We start from the raw sequence: 22,634 nt of genomic DNA on the forward strand, positions 1-22,634 counted from the left end.
GCATATCAGATATAACACACGCACTGTGCAAAACAGACAGGCCAACAGAAAAAAGGTAGCCAGACGAATATATCAATAGAAAAGAGGAAGCTAAACAAAACGGGTTGATTTATTGATGGATATAAAAGCTGGGTGCCATGCAACAGCTGTAAAAATAATGTAATAAATAACAATGCCTGGTGTGCTTTTTTTTTTTTTTTTTTTTTTTTTAGACTACCCTAAATGATGAGTGATCGTCGCATTTGGAAAACTGTGAGTGATGTAAACGGCAATTTCAACCACTAAGTTAATATAACACATCCGGACAATGTGGTATCCTGCCGAAGCTAGTTTGCATTCACCGAGGAAGTTACTAAAGTGAAACCTATTGATCTAAAGTAAAGAATAGCAGTATTGTAGTTTTCAGTGGTTAAAGAAACAGGCTTGTAATCAGGAGGTCCCTGGTTCAAATAGTGGCTCAGCCACTGAGTCACTGTGACTCTGAGCAAGTCACCTCACCTTGTGCTGTGTCTTTCGGGTGAGACGCTGTTGTAAGTGACCCTGCAGCTGATGCATAGTTCACACACCCTAGTCTCGTATCTTGTAATGCGCTTGGTGATAGTGGTCCACTATGAAAGGTGCTAGATAAAATGAAAGATTATTATACGCACGACCATTGAATTGAAGAGTGTTGATTGCGCATTATTTAGGTAAGTTTTTTTTCTCTCACACTGAGCTGTTTCTGAGTATATGGGCAGATTGTATCAGCTGACGTCTCTGTTTGAATTGGCAGTCATGTGATTTAATGGCAGCGCTGTACCGTCTATTTGATTCAGGGGGATGCTGTTCAGGTGGATTTGCACAGTACTAACCTGCCGGGTTGCAAGTGGCTGGGTTTTTGCAGTGATTGGGTTTTCTTTTTTATTACTGTGAGGTGTGGGCTCTCAGTTCTTCTGACTGCGGAATCGACATCACAGTGAAAGTCAATAGTCATGAAATTTTAACAGGCTCCTGTTAGCTGAAATTCAGCCAGGTTCTTTTTGCGGAAGGATGGATGTTTAATGCGTTTTAAACTGATGAAATATATACAGCAGCTGCTTCTGTGCAAGCCAGCCTACTCGTAGCTCCGTTTTATTATTTAACCCCTTCATCAGTGACACAATAGTGTTATTCAATGGATTTTGATGATGTAATTTTGCATGTTTGGGTGTAAAGATGTCAATCTTGCGTGGCTGATTGTTTTATCTGTTTGTGTTGTGTTGTGTGCTGTGTCTTGTGAGGGTATTCTCAATCATATCTTTGTGTGTGCTTTTGGTTCAGTGATAAGATTCTACAGACTGTCAATGGTTGCATAAATACATACAGCTATGGCCCAAATTTTTTTGCATCACCTTCTATATAGAATGAACTAATTTTGCTTCCTAAAGTTGAATGGAACCTGCTGAATAATGTTACGCTAACATATTGAATTACATACCGCCTTGTACTTTTCCATATACTTAACGAACAACTGACAAAAAATGAAAAATGTTTAAGCCTGATATCTGCTATTAGCTGCTGTGTTGTTGCTACTATTTCACATATTATGCTGCTATATCATGTATTATGCATTTTTCACTGTATTGTATTATGCATTTAGTTTTTTTACTGTATATCATGTATTATGCATTTCTCTGTATTTAAAGTATTATGGATTTTCTTGTTGTTACTGCATCTTGTAAAGAGCTTTGTGATGGTGGTCCACTATGAAAGGCGCTATATAAAATAAAGCTATACACACATATACACACACACATATGAACATTCAATAGACAGACCTTTTAATTTACAGGATTCTAGTATTGAAAGATACTAGTACCTTTATTATTGTGCGTGTGTGTGTGAATGTGTGTTTAAGGTTGTGTGTGTGTGTGAGAGCGAGTGGTCACATACCCGTCCTGAGATGAAATTAAATTGTGCCTGCTCTGCCATGCTGCGACCAGCCAATGAAATGCTTCTCCTGTAATTATTAAAGCCTCCAGCCCTTTGAATGTGTTGGAATCTAAAGCAACTCCACATCTTTGATGTTCTCCGCGCTGCGTTTTTATATTATTGCTCTTGTTATGTATCATGTATTCCCAGTAACTGCACTGTACCTCCAGCTGCTTGTGGCTTACCAATCTCTACCTCTGAAGCTACCAAACCGACAGCCTTCAAGAGCTAGACTGAAATACCGTCTTTAAGGGTGCAACGGACTCTCTGGATCTGCAGTCAATATAAAGGAGGATATTTTGTATTTACGCGTCCTTTTTAAAGCCACAAAAAATGCATTTGCGCAGCCCAAGAGAGACGATCAATCTAATGGTGTTTTTAGTACAGCTTTAAAACAGCCAGGATGACACAGCCCAGGGACAGCAGACTGAATCCTTGTTAAGCAGGTGTTTGCATTGCAGGGTTGCCCTGCCCCGCACTAAACAAACAAGCTGCTATTTATTAAGAGGTGACACAGCTGACTGATCACAGAGAACCAGCCCCCAGGCAGCCCCTCCCCTCCCCCCAACCGAACTCGCCTTTCTAATTTAATTAACGTTCTGACAGAAATGGATTGATCTGACACAGGAATAACAAAGATGGAGCTGGTAGTGGTGGGAGGGGCAGTTACCGACCGGATTCAAGTCCTGAACAGCATTCTGGATCTCTGTACATCAAACATCAGTATTTTACTAACAAAGGGAAATTGCAGAAAGAAAACATTGATTAAAAGATCCAGTTACCGAAGTCGAAAGAACCGCGACCGCATTGTATAAATCAGAAACAGAGGATGTGTGAGGCTGGGCAACATATTAGGGGTATTATAAATCTGACTCTAATGGGTATTTAACACATTTTAACACTATGTAGTTTTGTATATGCATTTATGTATGTACGCATGTATTTGAAGCATAATACAGCGCAAGGCTGTCCGTATACCCTGAAATGTTGGTTTATTGGGGAGCTGATTTTCCCTGTTCGATTTCCTTGTATTAAAATTGCCAGGAGCTGTATCAAGGTTTTATATGTAAAAGTGGCAGCATGGAGACCCAACACAATGCAAGTGATGTCAATGTCCATCTGCTGGCTTGTAACGTACTCAGATAAAGTCCAGTCCAATTTTAGGTAAATTCGCTGTTAATTGAATCACTATTGCATGGCTCCTGATGTAAACTGGACCCATTTCCACTGTATGCATTGTGGTGCACACATAGCAATACAGTGCAGATGTACCTGGAGCAGTGCTTCTGCGGGCTGCGCTCCTGGTGTACTGCATGCTAATCTGAGTTGATTGCCTGTCACTCCGATCCTGAGGCTTAACCAATAGACAAACTAAATAGCAATTTCTAAGTCCTGGCCTAGTTAACATGCATGTCCCTGAAGCTAAATTTTCTGCACTCTGCAGCGCTGAATAAAATAACGTGGTTTTGAGTGTCTGCTAACGTACATATAGTAGGAATAAAGGGGGCTTTAAATTATAATAACATTAACAAGATTCAAATGAAAAGACTTTCGGCTGGTTGGGTTTAAAATAAAACACCTCCCACGCATGTTCCAGATGTATTGTAATTATTTTGACGAAGGTTGCCTCAATTCTGTTAAATCGATTTGATCAATCAATCAAATCAATCAACTATAGCAACACTGCAACACTAAAAATGATTATTTTCTGCATATCCATGCGCATTCTAACAATTTTCGATTGTGAGTATCAAGAAGTTTACTCTGTTGGCTGTCCGGTTTGTTTGCACTCCCGGAGTTTCAGACTGCTTATCACTCCGGTATGTCAAAGAGCTCCAAAAATCAAAGTGGATAAAATACAAACAGATCTGTCATCACCCTTAATTTAACACAATCCAATACAATACAGGATACCCTTACCTACTGCAAGCCTATTTCACATGTGAACAAAATCGAGTTTTGACAGAGCACTAAAGAAACCACTTTTACCTGATGCGGGAAGGCCTGTGTGGTTTAAAAAAGCTTGCATGTGAACATTTACACTGTTACCCAACAAAAGGTGCTCGAATCTCTTTGCTCACAGCAACTACAACTGTGTTTGAGATTCTTCACACAAAAAAAAAAAAACTGCAATGAAACCCTTATAGGTTTCTAGGCTGCAACTCACCACAGCTCTCGCTGTTTAGTGTTGATTGGACGACAGTGGACCAATGGGAGGCAGTAACAGGCTGTGATGAGGATATGCATTGTACACCATGAGGGATTGGCAAGTTACAAACAGGGAGAGGATTGGAAAGCCAGGCAAACAGTGAACCCACAAAAATGAGCCAGCGCTTGGGAATATTTCTGAAACTTCCCTGCCATTGATGATCTTTGGGAAGGGTTATTTAGTGACCTGCAGATGGGATATAAGCCACTGAGAGAAGGACCGAGAACATCCGATCTAAACTCATTTGTCCATCCATTGGATGAGCAATGCCAAAAACAAGAACAGCATTCTGTACTGAGAGCTTGACTGTGGGGCTGGGCTGTGGTTCGTCTGAATGCACTAGGCTTACCAAAGCCTCTTAAGATCTGCATTTCCAGCAGATACACCCCCCCCCCCCATTCCTGGGTAACCATATCCAAAATCGATGAATTGAAAATAACCAACATAGAAACACAAGACACAGAAAAACAGAAACACAACACAGGAGATTAAGACACACAAAACAATTAAATAATAATTGAAAAATAAAAAGTGAATAGAAAAACAAGATTTTTTTTGTATTAAAAACTGTGGTTAGTTTTTTTTTTTTTTTTTTTTTTTTTTTTTATCTTACCTCGTATTGGGGTACCTTCTGCAGGAGAGAACATAGATAGAACCAAAAAAAAGTTGAATTATTATTAGTATTATTATTATTTTTTTTTTATTTGTTAAGCTCATACTGCTGGTTTTCCAAAGGACCCTGGATCAGACAAACACAAATCTGAGTGCGGAGCACGTTCTTACCTGTACAACCATCTAGACTGACTCTTCTGTGTTGCATATTACGTTGGTGATGGTTTAATAGGTAAAGCAAGGAGTTTGGGGAATGTGTTTATAGAGACCTTTTAAGAGGTTTGTGTGTGTGTGAGTGTATGAGTGCGTGTGTGCAACAACAACTAGGTACCGGTATGAAATATTGCAATTATCTAAACTAATGTTTTCTGGTTTATAATAATTTTATTTCTTGTTTTCTGGTTCAGTCGTCACACTGCACTAGCATTGCCTACAGTAGGACTCCCCTTTTAAACCTGGATGTAGATATTGTGTATAAGCACTGCTGTATAAAAGGACCCTGGACAGAGTATCGGAATCATTGTTAATTAACTATTTTCCAAGGTTGTTTTTTGTTTTTTTTGTCAATCTGATTTATTGGTGCTACAATAAACAACAATAGTTTGTTTTAAAAAAAAAAAAGTTTATGTAAACATTTACAGCCCCATTGTGCAGAAAATTAACATATTAAATGCAGCTAACTGCTACGAAAATAAAACAAAGTACTACATCACACTGTCAATTTATGTACTTAAACAAGAGGCATAGCAGATACCGAGCAGTTTATTGCACAGATCCAACCCAGTTACTTTTTATACAGCTTCACGGAGACTCTCTTCTTCTATCGCAGTGAAATTGTCAAATTTATTTACCGTTTAATCCCAGCAGACTCATGCTGCCTTATTCAAACATTACTTACGAGTTTGTCTCTGCAATGCAAGAACAATACTAAATAATACATGCAGGAATACATATCTGTGTTTTTTTCGTATCTGGAACACAAATCCTGCATTACAAATGTGGGCAATTTTCTTTCTTCTCTTTTTAGATAAAGGGTACATGGGAAGAAAACTTGACTTAATTCTGAAAGTGTTGACTTGATCCTTCCAGTTTATCAGAGGGTCCTTTTTCAACCAGCAAGCAGAGACTAATCACACAGCTTGGAAAATGCTTTGCCCAGCTCTGGAACCCTCCTTCGCACACATGTGAATTCTTTGAAGAGCCTCAACTGGCTTTCACCAAAACCAAATGACCTGCCCACCTTCTCCCAGCCAACCGACACACCCTGGCTGTTATCATCCAATCTGGGGATCTACAATTCATCTTAGCAGCAGACACTACCAATAAAACTCCCTTGCTGAAGTTTGGAGAAAAAAAAAAAAAAAAGCAGTTTCAAATTTCAATAGAGATACGGGATAATCTTTCAATTACTTGAAATCTTCAATTTATGAAAGACCATAGGAAAAACCTAATGGAATATTATTATGAAAATTTGTTTTAAAAGATGAATCTCTCAGGTGTGTGGCTTGTGAAAGTTAAATAAAAGGCCTGTTTTTTTTTTCTGCACATATTAAACAATATCTCACTGCTGTCTGCAAGGAGAAAACAGATTCAAGAACGGGGCAAAACACTGCAGTTTAACCTTTAAATTAATTCAGCAAAAGGGACTGGGACGGTTACTTGGTTAGGGTTTTAAGGCAGCAGTAGTTTAGTTTAGGTGGTAGTTTTCCAGTTAGGGTCTAGTTAAAGGTGGGGGAACTAGTTAAGGTTAGGTTAGGTACTGATTAAAGGTTAATGAAGCGGGTTGGTTAGCTCAGAGGATTAAACCTACTAGTAGTGGTTATTAGCGTGGGGAAAGGGGTTTGTGGTTTATTAAGAAGGGAGATGCAAGTGGGAGACTAAAACACTGCTACGAAATCTGAACACTGTTTAAACAACTAGCACTGTATCACATGGGGCTGATCTCAATGCCATTTTGCACTGGGCTTAGCCTACAGTAAACCTGGAGGGTAAAAGGGTCGCACAGCGATTACTGTGTTTTAAACCCCATTGTGAGACGTGGAAGGAGAAGGGTCACAGTGTGCAATCTGACAGGTTTAGACAGCCGGAGGCCAGCCCTCAATATGAACCCTCCAAAGTATTAAAGACGTGTTATCTGGGCCCCCTGGGCAGGTGAAGCCTTTTATCTTTCCCACCATGCTAGCACACGATACTGGGCACCGCTACAAAGGGATGCCAATCTGTCCTGAGCTGCGCCCATCTGGAGGCTGGATTACATTTTCAATTTCAAGATCAGGTTGACCTTTATGTCTCAGTAGCTGCTTGGCTCTCTGAGGTGATAAACCTACTCGCATCGTCTTTGTGATCTGTGGCCTGTGCCATTCCCCTGTGGTGTGCAGACATGCTGTCAGGTGTACCGTGTGTGTGTGTGTGCGCGCGTGCGTGCGTGCGTGCGTGCGTTCACTCCACTCTCACGAAGATCCTCAAAGAGTTGAGAGCAAAGGGCAATTGTTTTAAGGCTGCATTTGCTACATTAATTTCATAGTTAATGATTATTACTAATGAGGATTGAGATACTTAGACTGCCCAGAATACTTGTGGGTGTCAGGCACTCACTTTGTACAGAGACACTGTGTGTGTGTGTGTGTGTGTGTGTGTGTGTGTGTGTTTTTTTACTTTTTAATTCAGTTTTTCAATTTTGTTCCTCTTTTGCCCGCTAGTCTAAACCTGCCAACTTCTCGCAGACATTTCGGAGTTTCACATCTGACCAGGAAACTGGCCCATTGAATTAACTGAACAAACTCAATTACAAACAGCTTGCAGTTACAAACAACACTGTGAAAGACAATTGGTTTCATTGTGGTAGCTCAGCGGTTAAAGATGCAGGGAAGGTAGTGGGTTGGAGTGGCTCAGTGGTGAGACTGATGGGATGCGGTGTCAATGGTAGTGGGTTGGAGTAGCCTGGCAGTGTTTTCCTGCCTTGTGGAAGATACAGGAAGTGGCTCAGCAGATACACCTCAGTTTGGACCGCAGCGTGTCACTCAATGCCACCTTCACACGCAGGGGAAGCCAGGTGTAGTCGGGAACGAAACCGGTCTCGTCACCTTTCAGAATGACTGCGCTGCGGGCGGGCTTGCTCGAGAGAAGCGGCTTAAACGATTGTGACAATAATTAGTCCGGGCACATTTCAGCAACCCTGGACTGGTCTCTGTCGTCCCCTCAGGCTTTGCAGCGCTCTGAATCTAACAGTCATAAAATATTCATCAAATTCAGCCACACTGTGTGCACCGTGTTGTTTAGAGTCTTGTTTTAAAGGGAAATGTAGCCAATGCTGTCAAAATACATTAAAATCAGGATTTTATGGACCTGGGGTGGTCCATGTAAAATAATATGTAATAAGGCTCTCTAAATACTAGTGCTTGTTTAACAGGTTGAAATGTTAGCTCTCTATATATGTTGTAAGTGATTCTTGTAAGTGCTATTGTAAGTTCACAGCCTACCTCTGTAAAGCGCTTTGTGATGACGGTCCACTATGAAAGGCGCTATATAAACATAACGTTATCATTATTATTATTAACAATAAACGTACAGTATAATTCGTGCAATATCCTGCGAAATTGCCCACAATGGAGGTACTATGTGGGTACGCTGCTGTTCCCAAAATAGCTCTATATTATTACAGTGCATTTTTGCAAGAGTTATATTTCTACAGTCAGACGCAGTATGAAGAGAGACAATGTAACTAATGCATAATATTGGGGTTTGTTGTTACAAAAATATGGATTTCCAGGACTTTCGGGTTATGGGAGAGAGACACTGTGGCCCTGTGTTTTCGTGCACTGAGGCACCAAGCTGGATTTGGAAATTCAAATATTTTTTAAAACAACATTTGGCTTTCAGTTTGGGTGGGTGGTGGGGGGGGGGAGGGTGCCTTGCTGAGAGGTCATTGATAGGACAGGCAGGCGAGCTGAACTGTATTCAGCCCCTCAGATACCCCAACGCAATGTGTGCTGGGGTGACACGCACGTGTGGGTCCACCACTCATACCGAAGCCCCTAAAGATATCGATGGGACGTTATGAAAATGAGTGATGCAAGCCAGAGGGGCTGCGTTGGGATTTTTTTTTTCTTGTTGTGGAGCGATTCATTTGTGCTTGTAAAGGCATCAATCCTTACATCTTCTGCACGCTGAAAGCTTTGTATACTGACAGCGATTGCTAAAAACAAGTTTTCACTTTGTATTTGTGCACCTGAATGTGTCCGTTCTGGCCTAAAACTTTTTTTGTTTTCCAGTTTCTGGAGCTCCAAACCCACAGATTACCTTTCACAGGCTTTGAATTCAAGACAAATAAAAACACGCCAGTCTCAAAACTCCACTGTTTTACCAGGTTTGAACACTAAGGTCTCAAGACTGTGGAATGTGTAGTGTTTGGGGAATTCTATGGAAAATGGTTGCTAGGTAGCTGAAAGGGCTGCAGAAAACCACTGCTATTATTGTTGTTTTTTTTGTTTTTTTTTTTTGGTTTTTTTCTGATTAGTTTTGGGGAAGGTTCAAGCGGCAGACTGACTCAGAAGTTAGTGAGAGAAAGGCCAGGCATGCATTTTAGAAGCAGTTAACATGAGATTCAGTTTTACAGGAGAGAGGAGAACTTTGGGCTGTTTAGTTGGCACACTTACCAAAGGCCTCTGAAAATAAAAAAAATAAAAAACACAAAAGAAAAAGGAAAAACAAAAGATTACATTTTTAAGAGAGCAGAAGAGTTAAGGCTTTGAAAATTGTTTATTGTTTATTTTTCAATATCATTTAAAAGGGGCTGGAGATTTTTTTTTTTTTAAATATAAATATACTGTTAATGGTATTATAATTTTAAAACCACCTGAAATTATACATTCATCTGTCTGGTTTAGTACACTGAGAAGTATATATATATATATATATATATATATATATATATATATATATATATATATATATATATATATATATATATATCAATTAATTAATTAATTAATTAATTAATTAAATTAATTAAAAAAAAACTGGATTAAATTTGAATCTCATATACATTGGTCCAGCCCCTTTGTATAAATGTTATCATTATTAGAATATTATTACTAGGGTTATTAATGTTATTAGACTTTCTGTAATGTTAATTATGTCTATCAAAAACACCGGATGGTCAAAATATTTAAAAACAATAAAAAGGCCTCCTGGTGTTCAGTAAAATGTTAGTCAAGATATACATATGCAAAGGGTATTGTTTAAATGTGGAAAGGATTTTACACACATTACATGTTGTAATAAATTAAATAGGACAGTTATTTATCAGCAGAAAACAACCAAACAACACAAAAAATAATTCTGAGATGGAAACAAAATGACAGGTCGGAGAAGAGAGAGGACACACAGACAGAAGGACAGACACCAAAACAGAAATCCCTCAGTGGTATACTGGCCACAGCGATGGAGGTGCTTGTCTAGAACAGCAGAGGACCTCAATGGGCTCCTCCTGAAACACAGGCTCACATGGTACAGCAATGCAGAACTTTGTGTTTGTTTGTTTATTGATTCACACTATAAAAGGGCTTGCTTACCGTTACTTCTGTTTGCAGTCTGCCCTACTGGTGTGGCACAGCTTACAAGTAAAACAGTGTATGGTGGATGTATACTGTACAAAACTCAGAACCCAGTGCTGTTACCAGGGATTTTATTTATTATGCTTTTCCAACCCGCTCACGTATATTCAGGTATACCAGGAAACAAGGTAGCTTAGACTTGAAGGTCGTAAAGAGGAATGCTCTGGGCTGTCAGAGCTGGCTACTGACAGAACATCATAGAAAACAAATGCATTTTCATGAAGACATAATTACTGTACAGCAATTAACAGGGCTGCAAAAAGGAAGTAGCAATATAAAAAAAACAATATAAAAACAGCTGCGCTCATCCCATAGAAATTAAACCACAGATACAAAGTGCTGGTAAATATATTAAAAAAATGATAAAGTTAGTGCCTAATATAAATGATGTCCTGAATGCATGTCAGAGTACTGTTGTTAACCAGGGCATGCACAAGAGAATTTAGCCTTTCACTTCTGCGTGGAAAAGCCGGATTATCTCAGTTTAAGGACAGTTATATAAAGACAGTCAGTATAAGGGCACATTCAGTTAATGAACACACTCGTTAAAATGTGTGCCTTTCTTTCCAATTTGCAAGGCGAACCAAGACAAGGGTCAACCTCACCAGAAAGATATCATTAAGAGAACTACACAATAAAAGTATCGCAGAGACACTAAAAGCACGTACACTACAGATGTGGCCAAAAGTTATGCATTACATAGAATTTTAGGACTGAGACATAATTAAAACAAAAACTATATGAACATCATTTTGATCTTTTAATTTAACTATAACTAGAAAACTATAAAATTATATTGCAAAAGTCTACCAGAAGCCATAATAGTGGTGCAGTACTTCATGTCTTCATTTTTTCAGTTTTACGTTAAGTATATCGAAACCCACAATGCGGTATGTAATTCAATATGTTAACGTAACACTATTCAGCAGGTTTCACTCAACTTTATCAAGCAAAATTCTATAGGGTGATGTAAAACTTTTGGCCAGAGCAGTATATTCTAAGACATAATGGGCAGCAATCTTTTGATGTCAAACACATTTCACCAGACCTTCTCATGTCAACTAAGATCACATGTCTTCCAACATCCAAGCCTGCCCAAAGCCCAGGAGCCAGTACTGTAGCAATCTGTGGTCAGGCCAACATACAACCTGATGCCTGATCTACTGTTTTGAAACCCCAAAATAGCACACTGACTGCTTGATAAAAATAGACTGCGATACCCCCCTCCGATATACTTTGCTGCACTCTTCATTTATCTGCCACGCAATTCCTCTTTCAAACAGCATGTGGGGCTATTGCAGAAATCGTCTGAGAGGAAACAGCAGCCCCTACAGGATTAAAGAGATCTCACAACAGCTTTACACTCAAGAGAAACAGCATTAGCGATAACAAGAAAGAAAAGAGTTGTGGTGCCAAAACTTAAATGACCCAGCTTTCTTAAGCAGCTGCACAGAGAAAATATCTAGGGAAGAAAAAAAAGAAGCAGAGGGTTTCAACCTTACCTGATCGGAGCTGCTTGATTCGCCCATTACTCATGTTGGGGTCAATGGGCAGGAAGTCCTTGAACCAGGTGATTTCTGGGTCTGGGTTGCCGCTGGCTGCGCAAAGCATGGTGGCGGTGCGAGTTCGCTCCACCACCTTCAGCTGGGGGCCCATGTCGATATTAGGAAACCCTGAGGGTAACTGGTCTTCTGCAGAGAGAGAAGATGAGGGGGAAGAGTCAAGAAGGGGGTCTCCGTTTCATTGGAGAGATACTGTTCATAGACTTAGAACATCACTGCACATAAACGATCATTCAATATTACATGCTAAACATTTCCCAGCTGGGTTTGACGCATGCACAGTAAATCGCAGATGTTTGATTGGAGTTTAGCTCTGAATCAGTTCTGACTGGAACATGTTCATGCCAAAGCTTTCGTGATCCTGATCTGAACTCCCACCTACTAGCTTTTTTGACGATCACCTTTGCAAAGGGCTGTTTTATGAAAGGAGTAAAACTGGTTTAAAAAAAAACAATTCACCAAGCTGCAAACAAAGTAATTTCCTAGTAAATGTATTCCACTAAAATGGTTTTATTTCATTTCATTTATTTGAGCCCTTGCACCCACTGCCAAATAAAGCCCTACATATTGAGTTATCACAGCATTCCAAACCTATCCAATAGTATGAAAAGGTTCAATCACTGTTAGAGGTTACAAGTCTATCTATAGGAAATTCACCCACAATGCAGCAATACCACCGCGTTACTTGAAAGAAAAGTCAAATTAACGCTGGACATCCATGCCATGCTGTGTATTGTATACAGAATACATAATGGATCTGTGTGTGATTTCACATTTATCTCCACTTGGAAGGCAATATCTCCATAACTCACTCAAGACTTTGACTCTGGGGAGTTAAAATGTCTTTTCCTCAGTCGCGGAGACGAATGTGATGACAGATCCAAAACCATTATGTACAGTTTCCTTGATCTGGGCTAGTTCCTTAACCTTTGCAGTACCGTGGAAAGCAAAGCACACAGCTCCCCCTAGGCCTTCATGGGAATAATGTAATATTCACCATTCTAATACAGCTTTGTTTCAGCAGTTTGCAACCTAACAACTAAACGTTGATAAAACACTAGCGAAAAAGGTACTTCATGATTTTAGCAAATTGCTATACATTATATTTGATTAACAAGTTGTGAAAATCATTTTATAAGTCCCTGTTTATGCATTTTATATACAACATATTTGGTTTGCAAGTTATTAGAAGCAAAACACTAGTTAGCGAGATCTGGTAAAAAAAAAACGTTACAGGGCGTCAGGGGTTTTATAAATCAGACCATTCCTGTTGCAGCAAGGCGCGCAAAAAAAAAAAAAATACCATACGAATCCAGAAGCAGCAGGCTAGCACTTAATGAGTCAAACGATGTGTGTATACAGAGCATTCCACAGATCTGCTCATTAGACACGGTGGAAGTGGTGAATTGAAACAGTATGCTGGTCCCGATACTGTATTTACAGTGTCTGTCCCTGTTAATTACACTCACACTCTTGGGAAAGCGTACCCTGCAACAGCCAACCCAATCCATTTCTCTCCAACACTTGGTTAAGAACCCCATGCTCTCACACATAAATCAGATTCATTTTTTTGCCAATCAAATCGTTTGTTCCCGGCGCTCCCGTTGGCCTCTGATGACTTCATAACTGACAACGGCTTTTATTTGAGGCCAAACTAAAGAACTTTGGCCTGGGCAGCAGCCAGAAGTTCATTAATTTGATGAACCAATCAACCCTCTGAGAGCAAGCTTGTTCATACTGGTCGATATGATGTGGGTGAGTGTGCGTGTGTGCGGTCAGAAGGACAATACATTTCCTGCAGTGGTTTTTTTTTTTTTTTTTAGTTTTCTAATTAAACAAAAATGCTAATCTTGTGGTACACTGTGAGGTTGAGTTTAATTAAAGCAACTGGAGTGCAGAGCTGATCAGATTGATCTCAAGAGCTGAGCCTCGTGAACTGGCTGGGAGCCGCGGAGAAAACGAGAAAGAGCAGCAGGAGAAAGAAGTGCAGTTAGGAGGTCTTAATCAACAGGTGAGCTTTCAATCCAGGTGGAGATCTACCTGATTAAACATGCTTAAGGACTGAATATTCTTTATATAGATCTGGCTGTATATGAAACAAGGGAGTCCTCCCGAGGAGTTGCAGGTAGTCCCACCAAAAGGCTGGATTTTACGACCTCCCCAGCCCGTGTCATGCATGCTGATGTAACTTAATAGCATTTAAAAGAGATCTCTGTGCATCTGAAAGCAGAGAGGTATTGGTGACCTGTTGTCTTGGTCAATTTCTCTATATAGCAGTTCCGTATTTGTTCCACGCTCCACACAAGCATGCTGACTCTGCACTGCTCAAAACGGACTGAGATTGAAATGTGTAACCCGAGGAGGACAGTCAACCTGGAAATAGTTAGCAGCTCGGACAGATTGAAAATGAACTGGTGACCAAAAGTACAGCAGGGGTCTTATTTACAGCAGGTAGAATTATTCAACACAGGGCATACTGCAGGGTCCCTAAACCACTGAAACGTGAACGGGAAAGCAATGCTTTTCTTATAAAAGCTTACTCAGGGACGTGGTTTGAGGATGTAGTAAAGTCTAATGGAAGCATGCCAAAGCCACGCAATGCAAGATATTGTCAAAACCATGGTATAACAATGCAAGGCCATTGTGTAAGTAAACTTCCACTTGTGAAACTGTAGTTTTAAAAAGGTAGCAGCCCTGATTACAGGCCCAGAATTCTGCAAGCCACCAGTTTAGTGTTTATTTTTGTTATTGTTTTTTTCCCTCTGACCTTTCGGTAATGAAACCCTAGCTTCTGTCTCCTCTATAATTATGACCAGCGAGGAACACAAAAATGACATCTGTGCGTGTCTGTGTGGACTGACTGCCTTAATCAAAACCATGCTGTCAAGAACAAGTTAGCAACAACACCATTAAGGGATAAACAAATCCTCCTCGTCTCTCCAAAACAGACGTCTCCCTCTCTATGCTGAACAAAGCGTATGTTTATTTTGAAGAAAAATAAAATTCCTGCCACACCAATTTTAAAGCAAAATGTATCGGTTCTGTCTACGGTAGCTTATAAAATAAAAACTGCGACCTTCATTGGGAATCAGAGTTCACTATATTTATTTCTTGGAGACACCACTGGCAACTTGAATCAGAGAGTCTGGTAAAACCTTGATGAAGACTCCTATTGCATTGCAGTTTCACCCATTCCAGGTTTTACTACAAGCTTGTTTAGCCACTCTGTACAGGAATGGATAAAACTGCTATGTGATGGGACTTATTTTCACCCCTCAACTCACTAGCAATGCCAAACCCTTAACCATACAATTCTGGTATGGTGAAATAGCTTTTTAGACTGTGAATGAACATCAATTACACCTAGATTACAGTTCTGTACTGCAGAGCTGAAATGAGCGAGGCGGGCGTTGAAAAGCCCACTTTCCTGACTTGTGTTGTAGGTCTCCCCATTTTGTTAATGGTTTGATTTTTGAATCCTCAGTGGAATGCAATCACCAGCTGCTCGGGAGTGCTCTGAAAGCTTGACATGTGGAGCTGTTTTGCAAGCTGACCCTGAATGAAGCACGGCTAAGCTGCAAAAATTATGATTATTATCATCATCACCACTGCGATGTGGTCTTTATTTGGAGACGGACAGCTGTATTTATGCAACGGCACACTGTGCTTAGTAAGTTTTTTTGAAGGCAGAATATTGCACACATTAATTACCATTAATTATCATTGTATTCGTTATACAGCCGACGGATGCAAATCTTTTAATCTGATTGGAGGCAGCGGGTGACACCGCGTACCAGGTGCTGGACAAAAAACGAGAAACAACTGCTACAGCAGGCTTGGTTGTCTGAAACAGCAACGCCAGAGGGCTAGTGGTAGGGATGTCCAAGATTGCAAAAAAAAAAAAAAAAAAAAAAAAAAAAAAAGGGTACACTCTGGAGAACAGCCTTCACTGAACATTTCCTTCCCCAGCTTCCCTGCGGGAATTTGGAGGCAGTTATCATTGAGGAATAGTATATCCCTCCTGCCTAATTGAAACAATCTGTGCAGGCCTGGCTGCCCAGTCTCAATGCAGACCAGTGACTCATGTTCTTTCATCATTCTTTAATTATGACACAAAGCAAACAAACTCCATTTGCATTATAATCTACCTTCCACATAGCAGCTACAGCAAACACACAACCCGCTAAGCTACTCAAATCCCTTTCCACTCACACTGCAGCCAGCATTTGTTCCATCTCCTTGACAAACTTTCATGTAAAACATGGTGTACCAGCAGAAATGCCTACAAGGGAAACTAGCATGCACCTCCCACTATTTCTAGCTTGGGTCATTAAGCCCGCAATTCAAAGTGTGGCATGTAGCCACTCTGGGACTAATATAAACTGCTAAGAAGATTTTTCAATAATTCTGTTTAGCAAATATTCCCAAATCGGAAGCCCCATTCCTCAGTGTTCTAACCATCGAGCAGAAATCAGATTTAGCCCCCCCTTCCCGCTGCTATCAAACATTATTTAATTTAGTCTGAGCTTTAATCAGGTTAACTGATTACTATTCAGAGTAGCCAGAGAGGGTTTTAAGTACTAAGCATTAATATTACCAAAAAGAGATCAAGAGAAACCCCACCACACACCTTTACCATACCGTTTAAATAAACAGACATTTAAGCAATCTGCTGCCCTCAGCTGTTTCTGCTCCAGGGATGGTCAATTGCATTTATTCTGCTGAGCCTGAAGCAGCTCAATTAGAATAATTGACACTAAAGCCAGAGCAGACTGTAGCAGAGCAGAGGAAAGCTTGCCTTGACAGCACCCCTGCTGCAATAACCTTGAACAAGAGGCACAGGCTCTCAGTGCCCTGATCTCCACCACTGAATCAAACACAGCCCTGATCACAGCCTGCAATAACCTTGAACAAGAGGCACCGGCTCTCAGCCCCCTGATCTCCACCACAGCCCTGATCACAGACTGCAATTACCTTGAACAAGAGGCACAGGCTCTCAGTGCCCTGATCTCCACCACTGAATCAAACACAGCCCTGAGCACAGCCTGCAATAACCTTGAACAAGAGGCACTGGCTCTCAGCCCCCTGATCTCCACCACTGAATCAAACACAGCCCTGAGCACAGCCTGCAATAACCTTGAACAAGAGGCACAGGCTCTCAGCGCCCTGATCTCCACCACTGAATCAAACACAGCCCTGATCACAGCCTGCAATAACCTTGAACAAGAGGCACCGGCTCTCAGTGCCCTGATCTCCACCACAGCCCTGATCACTGCCTGCAATTACCTTGAACAAGAGGCACAGGCTCTCAGCGCCCTGATCTCCACCACTGAATCAAACACAGCCCTGAGCACAGCCTGCAATAACCTTGAACATGAGGCACCGGCTCTCAGCGCCCTGATCTCCACCACTGAATCAAACACAGCCCTGAGCACAGCCTGCAATAACCTTGAACATGAGGCACCGGCTCTCAGCGCCCTGAACTCCACCACTGAATCAAACACAGCACCCGCATCAAACACTCATTCTACAGACTTCGAATGTTTTAAGACGTAACACAGTGTGTGTGAGTGTTTGTTTCTTCTAGTATCAGGGGGATCTCGTAGGTATCTAAATCCCATCAAAAGACACAAAACTCTAGTCAATAAGGAATTAAATTAGAACGATGTGCCTTTGTGTTACAGTTTCCTGTACATTCTTGTGAAAGGTATTGGGATGGAGTAGCTCAGTGGTTAGAGTACAGGGCTGCAGTGTGGAAGGTAGTGGGATGGAGTAGCTCAGTGGTTAGAGTACAGTGCTGCAGTGTTGAAGGTAGTGGGATGGAGTAGCTCAGTGGTTAGAGTGCTGGGCTGCAGCATGGAAGGTGGAGTGCTTGAGTAGATCAGTGGTTAGTGTGCTGGGCTGCAGCATGGAAGGTGGAGTGCTTGAGTAGATCAGTGGTTAGTGTGCTGGGCTGCAGCATGGAAGGTGGAGTGCTTGAGTAGATCAGTGGTTAGTGTGCTGGGCTGCAGCGTGGAAGGTGGAGTGCTTGAGTAGATCAGTGGTTAGTGTGCTGGGCTGCAGCGTGGAAGGTGGAGTGCTTGAGTAGATCAGTGGTTAGTGTGCTGGGCTGCAGCATGGAAGGTGGAGTGCTTGAGTAGATCAGTGGTTAGAGTGCTGGGCTGCAGCGTGGAAGGTGGAGTGCTTGAGTAGATCAGTGGTTAGTGTGCTGGGCTGTAGTGTGGAAGGTGGAGTGCTTGAGTAGATCAGTGGTTAGTGTGCTGGGCTGCAGCATGGAAGGTGGAGTGCTTGAGTAGATCAGTGGTTAGTGTGCTGGGCTGTAGTGTGGAAGGTGGAGTGCTTGAGTAGATCAGTGGTTAGAGTACAGGGCTGCAGCGTGGAAGGTGGAGTGCTTGAGTAGATCAGTGGTTAGTGTGCTGGGCTGCAGCGTGGAAGGTGGAGTGCTTGAGTAGATCAGTGGTTAGTGTGCTGGGCTGTAGCATGGAAGGTGGAGTGCTTGAGTAGATCAGTGGTTAGTGTGCTGGGCTGCAGCATGGAAGGTGGAGTGCTTGAGTAGATCAGTGGTTAGTGTGCTGGGCTGCAGCATGGAAGGTGGAGTGCTTGAGTAGATCAGTGGTTAGTGTGCTGGGCTGCAGCATGGAAGGTGGAGTGCTTGAGTAGATCAGTGGTTAGTGTGCTGGGCTGCAGCATGGAAGGTGGAGTGCTTGAGTAGATCAGTGGTTAGTGTGCTGGGCTGCAGTGTGGAAGGTGGAGTGCTTGAGTAGATCAGTGGTTAGTGTGCTGGACTGCAGCATGGAAGGTGGAGTGCTTGAGTAGATCAGTGGTTAGTGTGCTGGGCTGTAGTGTGGAAGGTGGAGTGCTTGAGTAGATCAGTGGTTAGTGTGCTGGACTGCAGCATGGAAGGTGGAGTGCTTGAGTAGATCAGTGGTTAGTGTGCTGGGCTGTAGCATGGAAGGTGGAGTGCTTGAGTAGATCAGTGGTTAGTGTGCTGGGCTGCAGCATGGAAGGTGGAGTGCTTGAGTAGATCAGTGGTTAGTGTGCTGGGCTGTAGTGTGGAAAGTGCAGTACTTGAGTAGCTTAATGGAGCACAATATTTAGTAACATTTCAGTGTTTCAGATACAATTACAAAACAACCCATGATAACCGTTGTCCGACTGGATATGTACTTTGGACATTAAGGAATCAGATTACCTTGTATTCAGTTACAATTTCCCTTAAAGGAATCTAAAACTGCCTGGGAACTGTGCCAGCTGAACAATCGTATAATGCATAATGCAAATGACCAATGGGAATTGCTTCTGGTGTCCCTCGAAAGCCACGAAAGGCTCTTCTGGAAATCGCGCTGGTGTGGGTTACAAAAGCTCAAGATAAAGCAAAGCTGGACGTTTATATTGACGATACGTCAAGGTACCCTTAGAGGAGGACAAGAGGCAACACAAGCTTCTCTTTGATCACACAGCTCAGGTTTTAACTCATACTGTGTCGTCACTATGGGAAGCAGGCGTGCCATCCTTTCTCCTAAAAGCACAACCTTTTTTGACATTCACAAATTCAAATATTATGCCTATAGTTGTATTCATATTTAAAATGTATTTATTATTTGACATGTAACTGTGGATAACCTCCAGCTTTGCATATTATACAAAAACACAAAAAATATCTAAAATTCATCAGTTCTGATACCAATACAATAAATAAAATAGGTACTGCAGTCCCCAGTGGTATTACCATTACAGTAAAACACTACTAGTTGACTACTTTGCTAAACTGCTAGACAACCTCTCGTAATAAATGCTATTTATTACTGCTTTATAATGCTTTGACTACCAGCACCGCTAACACAGCAAAGCATTAGTAATACAACCAATAACATTTTTGCTGTTTTTCTTTTTTTCATCCCTGTGCCCTACAGTTGAAATGAAATCTATCTATCACTCTATCATCTTCTCTCAGCTCCTGATGCTACTGCACTGTTTCGGAGGGTATCCCGGCACCTGTTGCCTGTGAGCTGAGAGAAGATGATGAAGTGCAGGGGCTGAGCCCATGTGCAGCCAATGGGAGATATTTACACCCCCAGTCTCTCCGCTAAACTCAACTACTGATAAAGGGAGAAGCTGTGGAAACCCTGCCTGCAGGGCACGTTCAAGCCGTTATGTATGCCTATTTCAATCTACCGTATCCTAGGAGATGTGCATTTCAGATTCTACAGCTAAACTACTTTTTACATTGTCTATCCATAACCCAACAACAACCAAGCACCAAAGCCTTCTGCATCCATCGTCTACACTTAGTCCCGCACTGACAAATGACTGACAGCCTGCATTAGTTCCAGTGGTTTTAGAAGGACTGGAGTGCAGTAATCAGATGATTGCTGATGCAAGCAGACACACTGGAGCATTCAAACACAGGCACTTTAGACGTATAGCTGTTAATGAAACTTACCCTTATGTTAAAATTCTGCTGGTTTGTCGGACTAAATAACTATTTCATTATACGTCTTGTTCATTCCACCTAACTGCACGCCTGACAATTGCAATGCCTCATTAAATTAAGCATGCCTGCCATAAAAAAAAAACAACCTACAAAATGACCAAATGTGTTCATAGCGCAGTAATTGCCTATTTCTGTTAATTGCGTAGCAATGCAAGACAAATGGCCTATCCAATTATCAGGAATCTGTATGTACAGTCAGTGAGGCACAGCGGGGTTTGTTTGAAAATATTTGATAAAAAAAAAAAAAAACAGCTACTTCTGCCTGATTCTGCCCATAAAATCATTTTAATACCCCCTTACTGATCTGTCTTATGAGAGAATCTCCAGTCCGCCCAATATTCTGTTTAATGCCGGTACAAATAAAAATACAAATTTTCCAGTTCGATTTTGACTTTCGAAATAATAAAACTCTAACGTCCTACGTAATGCTGATTTACCATGAGAGCATTTCAAGACAGACATTAATCACACCCTGCCTCCCAGATGAGAAAACAAACAAATGTTTTGAAAGGGTTTTGAGGTTAAATGTGGATAATTAACAGACAGTCTCTCTTCTATTTTTTCACCCCTGAAGAATGACCTCTATTACCACTTTAATTCCACTGCACTTCAGTCACGCAGTTTGTAATCAGAAAAGGGCCATTAGCCATCCCCATGCAATAAATCCGCACTCTACAATCAGAGCAAGAGCCACACAAGAAAGTGTCAACCGACAGAGAGGCAAACAAGACAATCGAGCCATCAAGCCAGACCCTGGGACAAACATTAATAACCATAAATCATATTCATAAAAGACTCCCATTGCATAGCAATTTGATCCAATCCTGGTTTTACACCTAAGCTTGTTACCTACATACTGGTGCTAATTGAGCTTCCAGTAAAACCTGGAATGGGTGTAACTGCTATGTCTTAATTCCATCCCTGATAAACAATTTGGCACTACTTTGAAACCTCAAATTTTTACCCTGTTGTTTCGAGAAGTGAAAAGTTTTCTCCATGGAAATAAAACTTTATTACATAACGAACAAGACTACCTGTGCGCTTTTCGTAAATATGCAAAGTCATTTTGCTGGTTCACATGTTTTTCCTCGGGTAACAATTAATTTACAGCGCTTCACTGTTCTCTCTGCCTTGCTCGTTACAGAAAATGTTGCCCTGCTGCAAACAAATGACATTTTTCCCAATAACTAATACATCTCTAGGAGTCTAAAGTCATTAGTTTACTTCCAAAGCACGGCGGGCATTGCTTAGAATCCCCCAAACCCAGTCAAGCTAATTAACGAAACAGTAATCACTTTCTAGCAGCTCAGCTAATTTTCTATTAATTATCTTGTTTATCTAACTTTTCTTTGACGCTCGCTTGTTTTTTATCCCCCTCTTAATGAGAAGAGCAATTGGCCCCGTTCCCAACTTCATGCCGTCCTACCCCCACCAGTATGACAGCTGAGAGAAATCCAATTTTAATATAGATTAATGTCTGCTGGAATCTATCTACTCAAATTCACACACGTGCTCTGAAACGCGAGACGTGGCCATCAATGTATCGCTTGTCCTTTGCCAACAGTTTGTCCTATCCCTCCACAAAAAGTGTTTGTTTTACAAAACTAGCAGAACTAAAATGTTCCAAACAGCTCTGCTTTAACCTCTGAATGCTGAAAGCAGGTATCGACAAGGGGAAAACTACTCTTGGGGCAAGAGCAAACAAACTGGAGTGTGAACAAGGTCTGACCACTTAAGGCAGAACGAAGTGCACAAAACACAGCTGGTGCTTGCACAGCTGTGCGATCATTGAAAACAGCCATCGATTCAATCAGGCTCTTGCTGATCCTAATCAGGGTGTGACAGTCTACGGTATTGCCTTTCACAAAGCTCAGGGCGGGGCTAGGAAGAAGAGAAGAGGCTGAGATGCATTGGAGTCCAGTTACTTTCAAGTTCAAATTGGTGAACCCTCACTCTTTTTCTAGCTTCCATTTGAATGGTGTAGTCAACAGACCTCCTTAGTCAATGAGTTATGCAAATTAGTTTAGGTTGACACGCTCATTGTGATGGCTTTCGCTGTCCATCAAAGGCCGCTGAATATCCATTGTTCTATGTGTTACGCACGTTCCTATCTCCAATCAATCCTGATTACCACATATAGGTTCAGGGAAGCAAAGGATTGAAAGACCACTTGCCCACCCACTATTCCCATG

The 22,634-nt window shown here is 41.4% G+C and overlaps 1 protein-coding gene across 21 annotated transcripts in view; it reads right to left on the reverse strand.

The window, feature by feature from the left end:
* LOC121300694 (receptor-type tyrosine-protein phosphatase S-like) overlaps window positions 1-22,634 on the reverse strand; it is a 139,987-nt gene that overhangs the window by 58,999 nt on the left and 58,354 nt on the right. For 11 of the 21 annotated variants that reach the window (XM_041229381.1, XM_041229370.1, XM_041229373.1 and 8 more), the window contains exons 5-7: window positions 11,889-12,077; window positions 9,427-9,435; window positions 4,773-4,790 (exon numbers count right to left, since the gene is read on the reverse strand). In XM_041229381.1, the coding sequence (XP_041085315.1) occupies window positions 4,773-4,790; window positions 9,427-9,435; window positions 11,889-12,077 (216 nt within the window). The remainder of the gene's footprint in view (window positions 1-4,772; window positions 4,791-9,426; window positions 9,436-11,888; window positions 12,078-22,634) is intronic. The other 10 variants (XM_041229375.1, XM_041229380.1, XM_041229389.1 and 7 more) reach the window with 1 other exon arrangement.

Source organism: Polyodon spathula, chromosome 26 (genome assembly GCF_017654505.1).
Source record: "Polyodon spathula isolate WHYD16114869_AA chromosome 26, ASM1765450v1, whole genome shotgun sequence".
In the NCBI taxonomy this organism is placed as follows: domain Eukaryota; kingdom Metazoa; phylum Chordata; class Actinopteri; order Acipenseriformes; family Polyodontidae; genus Polyodon; species Polyodon spathula.